The sequence below is a fragment of the Anas acuta genome, chromosome 17, assembly GCF_963932015.1.
Source record: "Anas acuta chromosome 17, bAnaAcu1.1, whole genome shotgun sequence".
Lineage (NCBI taxonomy): Eukaryota > Metazoa > Chordata > Aves > Anseriformes > Anatidae > Anas > Anas acuta.
Genome location: NC_088995.1, coordinates 2,120,044 through 2,132,782, shown reverse-complemented (window position 1 = coordinate 2,132,782; position 12,739 = coordinate 2,120,044). Strand labels below are relative to the sequence as shown.

The 12,739-nt window shown below is 42.7% G+C and overlaps 1 protein-coding gene across 15 annotated transcripts in view; it reads right to left on the bottom strand.

The window, feature by feature from the left end:
• The window catches only part of ATXN2 (ataxin 2), a 51,325-nt gene that overhangs the window by 35,509 nt on the left and 3,077 nt on the right, over positions 1–12,739 (bottom strand). For 9 of the 15 annotated variants that reach the window (XM_068653656.1, XM_068653652.1, XM_068653655.1 and 6 more), the window contains exons 2-6: positions 8,435–8,471; positions 6,957–7,016; positions 6,202–6,273; positions 5,819–5,969; positions 754–768 (exon numbers count right to left, since the gene is read on the bottom strand). In XM_068653656.1, the coding sequence (XP_068509757.1) occupies positions 754–768; positions 5,819–5,969; positions 6,202–6,273; positions 6,957–7,016; positions 8,435–8,471 (335 nt within the window). The remainder of the gene's footprint in view (positions 1–753; positions 769–5,818; positions 5,970–6,201; positions 6,274–6,956; positions 7,017–8,434; positions 8,472–12,739) is intronic. The other 6 variants (XM_068653648.1, XM_068653650.1, XM_068653659.1 and 3 more) reach the window with 1 other exon arrangement.

The window sequence follows — 12,739 nt, the reverse complement described above, 5'->3', positions numbered from 1 at the left end:
AAATATGCACATATATTGGCAGTACCTATCAAAACTGTGCTTAGTCTGTCTAGCAATGTACAGAGCTATCTCATGAAATGCTCATTCAACTCATACATGAAGACCAAAGGAACTATGGATAAGCAATTAAGCATTGTTAATAAGCATATATGAGACAAAACATTACAGAAGATGGATGAAAAGAAAGAAGTTTATTAGCTAAACATTCATGTCAAATACAAAGGAATCAGTAAAATAAGAAAAAGCCAAATGAAAGAAGGCCACCTAATGAGGCAAACCACTGTTAGGGCTCATGTGAAATTGCAAAAACCTGCATCAATCACTGGGTGAGCCATCATTGCATACTCCGCCAATGAAGCTGCGCTACTACCTACACAGTTGAAAGTTAACACTTCAAGTGAGATTATTTTAGCTTCTCACTAAGCCTGATGCCTTCAGCAGGCACATTCGAGGATTATTTGTAAACTGTTCTGCAACAGAGCCATTATACCATTGTGCTAACTATTAGTGCTGATGCAATATTTCAATCGTTGCATTTTCAACTGCTCGGAATAGGTAAAAAAATCAAGGGTGAGAACAGAAGTCATCGACTAACTGCAAGATATTCTAAATGATTCCGTGAAGTTATGCATGCATGTTTTATAGTGCCATAAATGTGCGAGCAAAGATAGTAAGTTTCCATTATATATTATGGTAACAGAAGCATTATGAAAAGGCAAGATGCAGAGACAGAGTGACTGCCAAAAAAGTTACCTGTTTCTGAAGGAACTACAAACAGATATGGAGAGAGAAAAAATTGGAAGACATCAGATATAAATACAGGTGGATTTTTTTTCACATTATATGGTTGAATTCAGGCAATGCTAAACTCTTTCAGGCCTTCTAGCAGACATATGCACACTGGTAATACATCTCCCACCTTGCAAAGATCATTTCCATAATAAAACTTCAGCAACATTCCCACTGTTCACAACCCCTTGTGCTTCCCTGCTGTGCTACACTACAAACCCTCCGAACAGCCTCCAGATCTCTAAGGTATACCAGTTGGAAAGAAAACCTCTCTCAGTTTCCCTTCATACAAACAGATGTTAAAATATGCTATAAAAACAGTGTATATGCTTAAATGTGAACTGAAACTACATAACAAAGTGCTAAGTCCACAGTTAAGGAGTAACGAGAGCGTGTTCAAAAGGAAAGCGAAAGTAAGGAGCTTCTATGTGAAACTGTTTACCTTAACAATCCCCTGTAGCTACCACAGCCCTGATCTAGACAGGCCAGTGCTGTTCCTGTGCCCAATCCCATTAATTTGGTGTTTCACGCTTGATCCCCTCAGATCAGGTATTTGACACCAAATGCAAGTTGGAGGTTGCTCAAGTCACTTAAGTAACGAAATTTACTTCACTGGGGGCACAGGGAAGTCTTCTCCGATGAGACTGGATAAACGTGAGGTATGAGGACTGGTGACAGCACCTGATGGAGGTCATCTGCTGTATTTTAGAAGGGTGTTTCCTTCGTTTCTTTTATATAACTTCAGACAAAAAACCTCCATATGCAATGACAACATTTAGGATACTCAAAATAAAATACTAGCTTAATAAGCTTCACATATTCAACCCACCAATTTTCCTATTTAAAAAGCCACATTAAAAAAACTCAGCAGAGTGCTGTCAAAAATTACGATACAGATGAAGTGGGGGGACAAGTCAGAACAGAAACTCCCCTATCTAGCGAATGTTACAGGTCTGAGTAAGACCTGTAGAGCCCATGCTAAGTTTCCCAGCAGAATCCAGCACGTCACTGGGCACAGGAAGCTTCTCTGCTCTTCTTTCATTTTAAGTCACAAGTGAGACTGCAACATCGGCTTAAGCTCTACAACCCAAAAACGTCTAGAGTTAGGAAAAATTCAAGCTACAAAGGCAGACTTCTAGTCACACAACACAGTCTCATGAGCATCCAGACAAAGTGTAAGTGTAGCAGAAAGGTACCTCAAGGCACAGGTCGCTATTTTCCTGGAACAAACAGCCAGCCAGCCACACAGGAACACCAAGATTATAAACATGGCAAGTCAAACAAGACATTAACAAAGCTGATGAGCAACAAAATTAAGAACACACAAAAATTCTTCCTATCAGTGCTTCCAAAACAAAAACACTGCTTTTAAGATTGTTAAGAAAGTAGAGACTGAAACAAACTGCTGCTACAGGCACCAACTGGCAGAGCACTAGCAGACAAGACACCGACTGCACAGGCTCGCCCCCTCCCTCTTCCTTATCAGGTGCCTCTTATCTCTGAACTGCTGAAGGAGCAATCCACGTGACACCTTGAGATGGCCAAATTTTTATTCAATTCCTTTTATATGTGGTAAAACTCAAATCAAAGGTCAAATGAAAAGTGGTCGTACAAAAAGCTTGAGCTTTAACGCTCAGCTAGCCCCCACTGCCTCTGTACCTGCTTAACATGAAGCCTCCTAAGCAAAGGAGCTTGATATACTGAGACCTCGCTTCTTGTTTCAAAGCCTGCTAACTGGAAAAAAAAATCCCAAAGACAATTTTACGCAAGAGAAATTACATTAAGCAAAAGCAAATTAAATATACACATTCTAAGAAAAACTCAGCTTGGGCACATTCTTCAAGTATGTGCTATTAAATGACTTCAAGAAAGGACTGCCAGAATAGAGCAATTAAGAGTCCAGGTTTGATTAATTTCAGCCTTTAAAAAGCTTGTTTTCTCAAACATGTTTTGTGCCACTAATGGTGAAGAGCACAAACATGCATTTAAGCGCAGCTCTGCAGTTCAGAAGCTATTAAGCCAGGCTGCATTATGTGCCAGAGGTGTTCATGGCGTACAGCAAACTTTGATCGAGTTTAGTATGGCTCAAAGTAAACTGAGGTTTCAGCCTAAATGTTACAAAACAGCCAAGAGTTTACTGTTGAAACTACTCGCTACTGATTTAAAACATAGGAACCAGTTACCACCAGCTCTGCAGACCAACATTTCCTTCCTTTGTTCCCAATATGCCTACTGCTATTCCCCTTGCAAGGCTTTCTCTGGAAAGATGCCACTTTCAGTGCTAATTCAAGGAAAAACTTAAATAGGCAATTCTCTCTTGCCTTTTTTCATTGGATTTGTAATATTTTTCTCAGAGTGCAGCAACCGTGCCAAAAACCAATAAAAACATTGTAGAAGCCTATTACTTCAACAGTAGTTATGATCTTGAATTGTCTCCTCTTTAAAGAGAAGCCAAGAAGACAACTCAAGCCTTAGTCAAATTTGAATCATATGGAAACTAGCACAGCGGCCTGATTGGTGCTTAGGACTCCAGAAAATGAAAGCTCATTCTGCAGAACCTTGGGGAAACATACCCTCATCTTCCAATCATGCAGCCCTTGTCATCGGGCAACTACTAAATCCGAGCGCTTCACCTTCCCTTCAGAAGGCAAAGCAGAGATGTTAGGTGTTAATACCCTGCCAAGGCTGTCAGCTGGCACATCGGGGTAGATTTTCAGCTGATGATTCCCACTGGCACATGCAGAACCTGCCTGTCTCTCCTTCTAGGCAGACAGAATAGTCTGAGGGGGGAAGATGGACATTATGCACTTTCACCTGAGTTTCCCGATGCACGCTTCCTTCATCAGCCTGCTGTTACTGCAGAAAGCCCTAACAGCACAGCGAGGGTCCCTCAGATGACCCCTCTTGAAGCCTAGCAGAAAGCTACTTGAGCACAAAGGTCTAGACAAGACAGACAGTTGCAAATTAAGGGCCTAGGTAGTAGGGACAGTTTTTGTATTATTTATTTTTAAGCATAAGCTGTCAGAAAGTTCCTATCCATGCAGACCTGCTATTTTTTTCTCCCAACCCTTCCAATGACTACAGCACACTTTCTCCACTGATCCATCTGAAGGTGCAATGTCAAGCTTGGCATAAGCAAATCTAAGACTGCTGCTTCCAAGCAGAGGAGTTTCACCCACCTCAAGCTTATACGGCCATTACCTTCCCTGCCCTCACACTCCTGATGTAGCTGCAGGATGAATTATCAGCTCACTGCTCCAAAGCTGCACAAGTAAGATAGCAATGAAAGGTGCTTGGCAGACCATTGCAGATGGTTCTTTCGGAGATAACTGTATTTTCCACTCCTTCTGAAAGGCGAATCCATCCCATTCGCTTTCTCCCTACCCACTGCTCTTTACCGCTACTCTTCCAGTCTTTGACAAAAAGGCAGAGACAGATGAACATCTCTGCTATTCAGGTCTGAGGGTAACTCAGAAGATCAATACCCAAGAGTCAGGAGCACCACTTGTCTGCACTCCTCCAGCACAGCAGAGAAGCAAATGCCAGAATAAAAATTCATAGAACTCAAGATACGATACTCAACCAGAACAGGATACACTAAAATTTACAAAACCAGGATTTTTTTTGCAGCAAGTAAGTTTACTTCAAGGCCTCCTCAACAGTCTACCATGTGTCTAAGTGTAAGGGGGGAAGAAACAACACAAATACCCACATCCCCAACAAACCCTACCCCAGTAAGCCTTTCCTATGGCAACCGAGTGCCTGTGGAGTGCCCCTTTGCTTGACTACATTTTTTTAAGAAGTGAGAGCAAGCTACATTTTCACCATATATGTCCAAACTGTACACTAACTTGTCTGGGAAACAGCCAAGACATCAATGGCTAAGAAATGTTAAAATATTTATTCCCAGATCTATGGAAGCTAACAGTTTTTGTTCTATACAAAGTGCAACACTGTCAAATGGATCTGGGCACCAGGCAGTAACCATTCCCAACACGAATGCAGCAGGGAACGCCATCTCCTCACCTAGAAGCTCAGACCCAGTCTGTAGTGCACATCACACCAGTTTATCTGACTCTGTGCCATGAAGGTTTGGGTTTCTTTATAAGAAAAGGCCCACCATTCCTGCATGCATGTTTGTATACTTCCATTCTTCTGAATCCTTGCTTACTTAACTTCCCAAGAAGCAGAAAGCCCTTCTTTGCTGTAATTTGCAGGTGTGATTAGAGATTGACTTATACTTCCAAGTGTGGTTTCAAGATAATACATTTTTGAGAAAAAATGGAAAGCAGATTAATTTACCCACTACGAGTTATCAAGTTTTGCAGCCTTCTAGTTTATCTTGCTCTGTCTCTACAGTTTTATGTCAGCTCTCCTCTCCGACTACTTAAGAGATTTAGATGCAAAGGCATTCCACCTAATAATGCAAACTGAGTGACTGTTCAACCCAAAGCAATTGTTTTCTTCTAGAAAACCTCCATTGAGTAATTATTCCTAGAAGAGCAGTGTATTTTTCATTCTGTTTACTAGAAAATCTATAAAAATTGGGTAATAGAAAGCCCAGTTTGCATTTACATTAAAGTGATTCTATGGTCATAGCAGATCCATTATAAAACAGCTCTGGTGTAATTCAAATTCAAAGTCCCATCCGGAACCTGGAACTTATCTGCATTTAAATGGCACCGTTGCTCTGATATTATGCATCTTCTTCTAGGTAAAGCAAATTCCTTGAAACAAGAGTCTTAACCTTCAGCCATAAGTCAGGCAAGAACATACACATGTACGAACACAAGGTGAAAGGAGTGAAAATCTCTCTTTAAATGTCCACAAATTCCTATACCTAAGTACTGCTACGTGGGAATAAAGCACGGGTGTTATGATAAACACTTAGCTCCCAGTGACAACTGTTGATCAACCTGAAAACATACAAATGTGCACTTTCACTTCATGACATATCAAGATAAGAAAAACGTTAAACAAAAACAAACTTTGGTACAGACAATGTTAAGAACCTTAAGAAAAAGTATACCTCTTCTGGCATAATTGGTATCCATATCCTTAAAATGCACCATAACAAAATCTGAAGACTTGAATAAGATACTCTCTAGTATGTCTTCACGTTTTGGCCCCAAACTGGATTCTGCTGTTTTCCGATGAGCAGCATCGAGCACTAAATCACACTATGAGAGATATATAAAGAATATCCTAAATTTAATGCACAATAAGCTACTAGGTAACTTCACAGAAGTGGAAAAAGCAAGACATTTACAACAGTTTGCAGAAATGAATCTGCTTGTGTAGACTTAGACATCAACGGTCAAAATAATTGATAATAAGTATTCCCATTTAATGAAGCGTTGATTATTCAGTCTTCAAAAAGAAAAGAGGGAGAGTCAAAACTGTAAAAATTACCTTAGGACTGTAAGTTTTAAAAACTCCTTCATATATACCACCATTTTTCACCTGTACTTCACATTTGGATCCCTAGAATGCAAGAAAGATGAAAATGTAGTTTTCTACCAGCCTGACAAATGTCATTTGAACAATTTTCTCAAAAATGTATCTTTACATAAGGTGTAAAAATACAGCTTAGAGTTTATTCAAATCTACTTATTCAACATTTGCCTGTTTACTAATACACCTCTTCGGTTCTGCAGATGCAAACACCTAGAGGTATGTACCACAATTTGTTCAGAAGGGATTTAAATCCCTTTAAATTCCTTTAAATCACAGAAGCGGTTTTGGTACACACAAGACTCTTCACTGGTTACTCATGCAAACAAGTATTTGTGCAAAACCAAATCTGTGCATGAGTACAAGTAAGGATGAAGTCTTATCCCAGATTCTAGCTGCTGTGGGACAGTCTGTGTTACCCATTTCTGGCACGTCAGGATTTCCCTTATGTGAATTCATTACTTAAAGAAAATTAAGAACAGAAAATTAAGAATATGACCAGTAAACGTAAATTTTTGCCATACCTGTTCAAATACAATTTGTAGCTTTACAAGTCAAATATACACCAAAGTTATTACTGTGATTGTTTAAATTCCAAGCTTGGAACATGGTGCATATTGTTGTATCCACCCCATAATATTACAATTAGTGTAATATTAACAATTCTATGTCACTATAGACACTGTTTACCCTACTTCCCAATGAAGACTTACAACAACTGACGTAAGTATGTGAACCATTCTCATGTTTGCATAGATGCCATCGAACGAAATCTGAAAGATAAAAATGATGTTGCCATGAACATACGAGAAATACTCATAACAATTTGAAGAGCCAACGCTACAAAAACAAGGGCAGCTTTCAGCCATACACACCAGCTCCTAGAAACACACTGGTCCAAGACCTTACTTGGCCAACACGCATTGAACTGAAGTCACACCAGATTAGCAGAGGACTCTTACACCTTTCTCTGATCAATTAAACATCTGAACACCCACCCTCCCAAGCAAGAGGAACTTTATAGAGAGCCCCTAATGTCACTCAGTGTCAATACCCTTGGTGGCTGGGTGAAGCTCCCACACGGAGAAGCTTAACTGGAGAGCCCGGCCATCATCCCTCTTTGGTTTGAGAGCTAGCAACAGGATAAGGTGCCCCAACTGATGGAGAAGTAAAGAGGTGCTCTGGGGCCTGCTGAGCTACATCTCTCCAGCTAACGGACCTGATGACATTCGTTAACAGAAGCTAAGGTCATCAGATCACAAAGTGCCAAAGAGCTACAAAGCCTGTCATAAAACCAGCCCAAAGGAACTCTCTGCAGTTTCAGAATCCGAGCTCTGAGCCCAGGGAGCTGACCACGCATCCCCAGGCTGCTAAGCGAGGCACTTGCACATGTACAGGTGAAGTGGTAGGGATGACTGTGTTTTGGCAACACCTTGCATCTTTCCCCATCAACCTCATGCTTGTCGAGCAAGAGATGCTGAAACGTGCAGGCATCCCACCATATTTTGAGCTTTTTAAACCAGCAACACATCCAGTATGCGTTTAAGGACACTCCTATGCTCAACACTCGGTGTTGGTCAAAGTGCAGTTCAAAGATCCATTTTTTTAAATCAAGATCCAGATCTTTAGCTTTGATAAAATTATGCTTTACAAGTCAAGCCACATGTATACTTCAACAGTATTGAGCCTTGGAAACGACTAAAGCTACACACTCAGGTAATAATGGGTTAGCTACAATAACACTGGGTTTGCTATTTCATAGGAAAGCTAAACAAAATTGCTGCTTTTATTTAACTAAATATGTTGCCTTGCTATCTTTAGTCATCTGTTTAAAGGAGAAGGCAATGTTAGATAGTTCTCAGATAAAGCAATGCTTTTCAATTTGGTCCTAAGTTAAATTGTATCCACATATTTACAACTATAATCGCAAGAAAATAGAGAAGAGATTTATATTAACATAGTTCAAATGTTTAAGTGTTCCTTCCCTCCTCGCCCTCTCAGGAGATTTAGATGAATGCAAGATGTTACATCTTTAAAAAAGCATAGCTCAGTCTAAAATATTCATCAAGGTATCCAAAATTTGAGAGAATGTTCCACTATCTGCGATTTTCACATTGTTACTCCAGTTCCTGGTAGAGGAGCTGTTTCGTTGTATCTACAAGAGGTACAATGAGTGGGGAAAAATACTCACCGTAGGCTGAGGCGGTCCTTTGCCACTGCTGCGACCTCTGAAATTAAACACACACATCAGATACAATTAAAAAAAAAAAAAAGAATTGTTGAAATTCATCAATTTTGTAGCAAAGGAGAATTCAAAACCCTGACTTTGTAGTGTTGAGAATGGGAGCAAAGGAAAACGGCGCTTCCCCAGAGCCAAACGTGGCAGTTACAGGGCCTACAGCATTTCTCCTTCAAATACTGACCTACAAGCAACACCGCCAGTTACTAGGTAAGAGGGTTACCTACAAAAAATTAAAGGAGAAAACAAAGAAAATGCTAACACTGTCTCATTACAAAACTCCACAAATATTCTCTCTCAAGCACAATCCCGTAGCTGAAACAAATTCCAAAGCTTGCTGGCAAGCTAAAGCAAAACCACCTCATTTGCACTTTTGGGCTCCATCCCCATCCCTTCTTTGGGATTACAACCTCATCATCGCTGCCTCCCTGACCGAGGGCCACCGACCAACCAGCCCGACCCCAAAACCTGCCAGCCACTGCGAGACCCAGGCAGCTAGCCCACCAGTCCCCCAGCCCTAAAAACCAGCCGCTCCTTCCAGTTCAACTCAATGGATGTGCAACATCCTCAACGCTTTGAGATGCTTTTAATCAACCTGGAAGCTCTTGACACCTTGCAAAGAGTGATGGAACAGCCTGGGAGCTCCAACTTGGCCAAGACCACCCCAAGAGGGGCCCTGCAGCCAGCAGGTCCCCAAATACAGCTTCAACATCACCGGTGTGCCTTCTCCAAAGCGCCTTCCCTGTACCAGCAAGTTCCAGTTTGAAATGTTTCTCTTAGGGCTTTAGATTTGTATCACGATGACGACTCAGAGCGCGCACTGTTACGCAAGTAAGGCAAAACAAAGTCTTGGGTTTTAGTTCAAAAAATCAATTTCTGAACCAGACCCATCTTACGGATGCGCATCCATTTAATTAGAAAGGCCCAAAGAATCATGTTCATGTTTCAAAACATCCAAACAACACCGAAACCTAAATCCAAGTGAATGCCAAACACCTTCAGCTGCTCTGGAAAACACTGGGCTGTGCTTGACCACCACCTTGCTCTCCAAACAGCAAGCCCTGATACATGGGACTCATGAGTTGGTCAAGAAACCAAAGGGTTCTCCCAGATCAGGCAAATTTGGCAGAAATCAGCAGGTCCATCAGAGAATCGTGAAAGTCCTTAACAAGGAAGAAGAAATGGAAGGCCACCAAACTACCGGCTGACCAGTGTTAAGAAAAACAACCTCCTGCAACAGAAACAGCACCACGCATGCTGATGACATTTGCTGATTGGTAATAAAGGCAGACTTCAGGTGTCAAGCTGACATTTGCAGAATACTCACGGAGCACTAAGCTGACCAAAAAATCCCAATGCAAACAGGCTTTATTTAACTACCCGAACTTCCTAGGAGGTATCGTCACAGCTTCGGGTTTGCCCTGGTGAGGAGCAGCTCCTGCCCTTGATCACGCCTGCTGGTTGAACATGAAACATTTGATGTTGGGATGAACCATCCTCTTCTTGGAAAGTCATCCCACCAGATGTGAAACGACCCCAACAAAAAAGGCACAAGCCAGGTCTCGTTTTTCCTTTTATTCACAACCAAAAGCTTCACCAAAGCCGCCTGTCAAGGAACATGGAGAAGTGAACCGTGTCCCCGGTTCCTCCTGTTGGTCTTAAGAATTGGAGAAGACCTCCCTTGTGACATCAGCTGTAGAAGTGGCCAAAACGAGAGCTTGGTGCCTTCGAAATGGAAAGCACTCCCCCGGCGAGCAGTGTGCATGCTTAGAACTGAAATAACCGCCTTGCTAGGCTGGTCAGCAGGCTCACAGCACTGTTTAAGAGCTCAGCCTGAAGCATCCTGGATTTTCCATCTCCTACCAGACTTCCACACTTCTGCCTCTCACAGATCCGTGAGCTGGAGCAATGTGATTGCACTCATCCACGCTGGCAAGAGGCTGCAGGTTCCACATCAGAGCAAGAGTTGAGGCAGTTGCACAAATCGCACGCACTGCTCGGATCTGACTGATCTCTTCGCAGCCCTGACCTCGTTTTCTAGCTACAACCGTTGAATCGAAACCCCTGAAGATGTTCACCAAGACTTTAAACGATCCTGCCAACCTTACAACTCAATCATACCTGCACGTGCCTTCTGCTAGAAGCAAGACTTGGACTTGCAGGTCACCTTCCAATGGTGAAGGCTCAATTCAAACTACCTTTTGATGCATCTTTGGCACACCAAATGAAGAATAAGCCAGGGCCTTCACCAGAGCAGAAACCAGACGGTCTTTGCCAGAAGCAGCTCACCACAATTTAAAACAGGCGAGGAAAAATGGGGGTGGGAGAAATTAGAAGGGTCAGTAGCAATTTTGCACTGCTACCTACAACCACATCTCGATTATAATGAGCGGGGTGAATTAAAAATGCATTTCGTATGGCAGAAATGTGGTCGAATGGAAGCCTTGGAGAAGGCACAGCAAGCTGGCAAATCCAACTGGGGAACCCAGTCCAGTGCTTCAGGGTAGGAAAGTCACCCAGGCAGCAAAGTGCTGCACCAGACAAAGTAACTTGACCAAGCAATTAATCTTGGTAGCCAGCTCACTGCAGGCTGGTACTTGTACCTTGCGAGTGAAAGTCTACACGAGGCCTTCATCTCAAAGGCTGCACAATAAATGTTTTTTTTTTTCCCCCGGAAGCAACTTGTGATTTTTTTTTTCTGTTTTTATGAACCCTCACTGCCCTGCTCCTCAACAGCCCTCGCTCGCCTCCCGTCCTATGTTTACATGCTGAGCTGAGCGTTTGTATAAGCAAAACAAGGTCACGCATTTCTGTTTTCCAGTTAAGTGAAAAGCAGCGCGAGTCCTTCCAGGATGCGAAGCTTTCTTCCCAACAGCATCTTCGCTCTGAGACGACGGGAGAAGAAACAGAGGCACCCACACTGCAATTAATGTCTGCAGCAGCAGTGCAACTACAAAGACCGTGGAGTTTAACGGAGGGAATAGGAGTTTGTGGAGCACTCCCTGCCACTACTACAGCTCGGAGAACCATTTAAGGACACTCTGCGGAACTTTCATTACAAGTGCGGAGAGCTGATAAAGCCTTCCTCTAAGGAAGGGATCACAGGTACAAAGTTCAGACCTCGCTTAAGCGCAGAAATTGCCTATAGAGGAGTCAAATGAGCCAAAGCTGTCAAATTAAGGTCAGACGAGTAGTACTGCAGCGTTGTTTTTGGTAATTTTTCCCGATTCTGATGTTATTAAATGTCTGCTCTTGTCTTCGTGCAAGACAACTTCTGTAGTGCCTGAGCAGATAAGCACGCCTGAATCAAGTGCACACTTGTGCCTGTTGATGGACTTGGTCACCGAGGAACCTCCTTCAGACACCTCGCAACGAATCCGTCGGTAAATTAAAACTTACTCAGAAGCGGGTTCAGAATATCGCTGTGAAACGAATTAACTGCTGGAAGGGAAGAGCCCCGCAGGTTAGCCGTTTATTTTGCTCAGCAGTTCAGCACAGCTGCATTAAAACCGACACACACAAAGACAGCAGAATGAACTAGAAAACCTCTGACTGCCATGTGGGAACGAGCCTCCAGAACAGTCCCTCGCGTTATTTCCGAGCGCCTCAGTAGTCAATATCCCCAATTATTTCTACCCTAACAGAACCGACACCTCCCTTCTGCCCTTTCTTCAGTTGGGCTAAGAAAGGAAGGCAAGAAAAAGGAAAATAAGAGCAGGCAAGGAGCGCCAAGCCTCAAACCAAGCTGCACAACGTTGGATAACTTCATTTTTCACTTTTTAATGGTTAAACCAATGTATAAAAGACAGAAGCTTACAATATTGATAAAGGGCGCCCAGGTTCAGTTGGGCAAGAAAGTTCCCAAACCCAAAGGAAAAGGGCCTTTTGCCACAATTGTAGCCAGGCACGTAACCCTCCAAACTAGAGCTGGGGGGGCTATGCCTTCAGACAAAATGCCAAAGGGAAAAAAGGCTGCAGAGTTTGAAGGCGGGCTGAGGCAGATGCAACCCCTAGCCATAGGGCCGTCAGCCTCCTCGTGGCTGTGTTAGGGACAAACTCAACTAAACCTCAAAATGTAGGTACCAGGAAAGGTTCTGACTGGTGCTCGGGGCAGGTTTGTAGATGAGGCCCTACATTTTCTTTATTTACAGTTTAACATCTATTGGCATCCCCCCTCTGGCCCCATTTCCCACCTACCACGTTCCACGTGCAGCTACTACTAAGGACAAGCAGAACTGCCCCTCCTGCCTGTTTTAG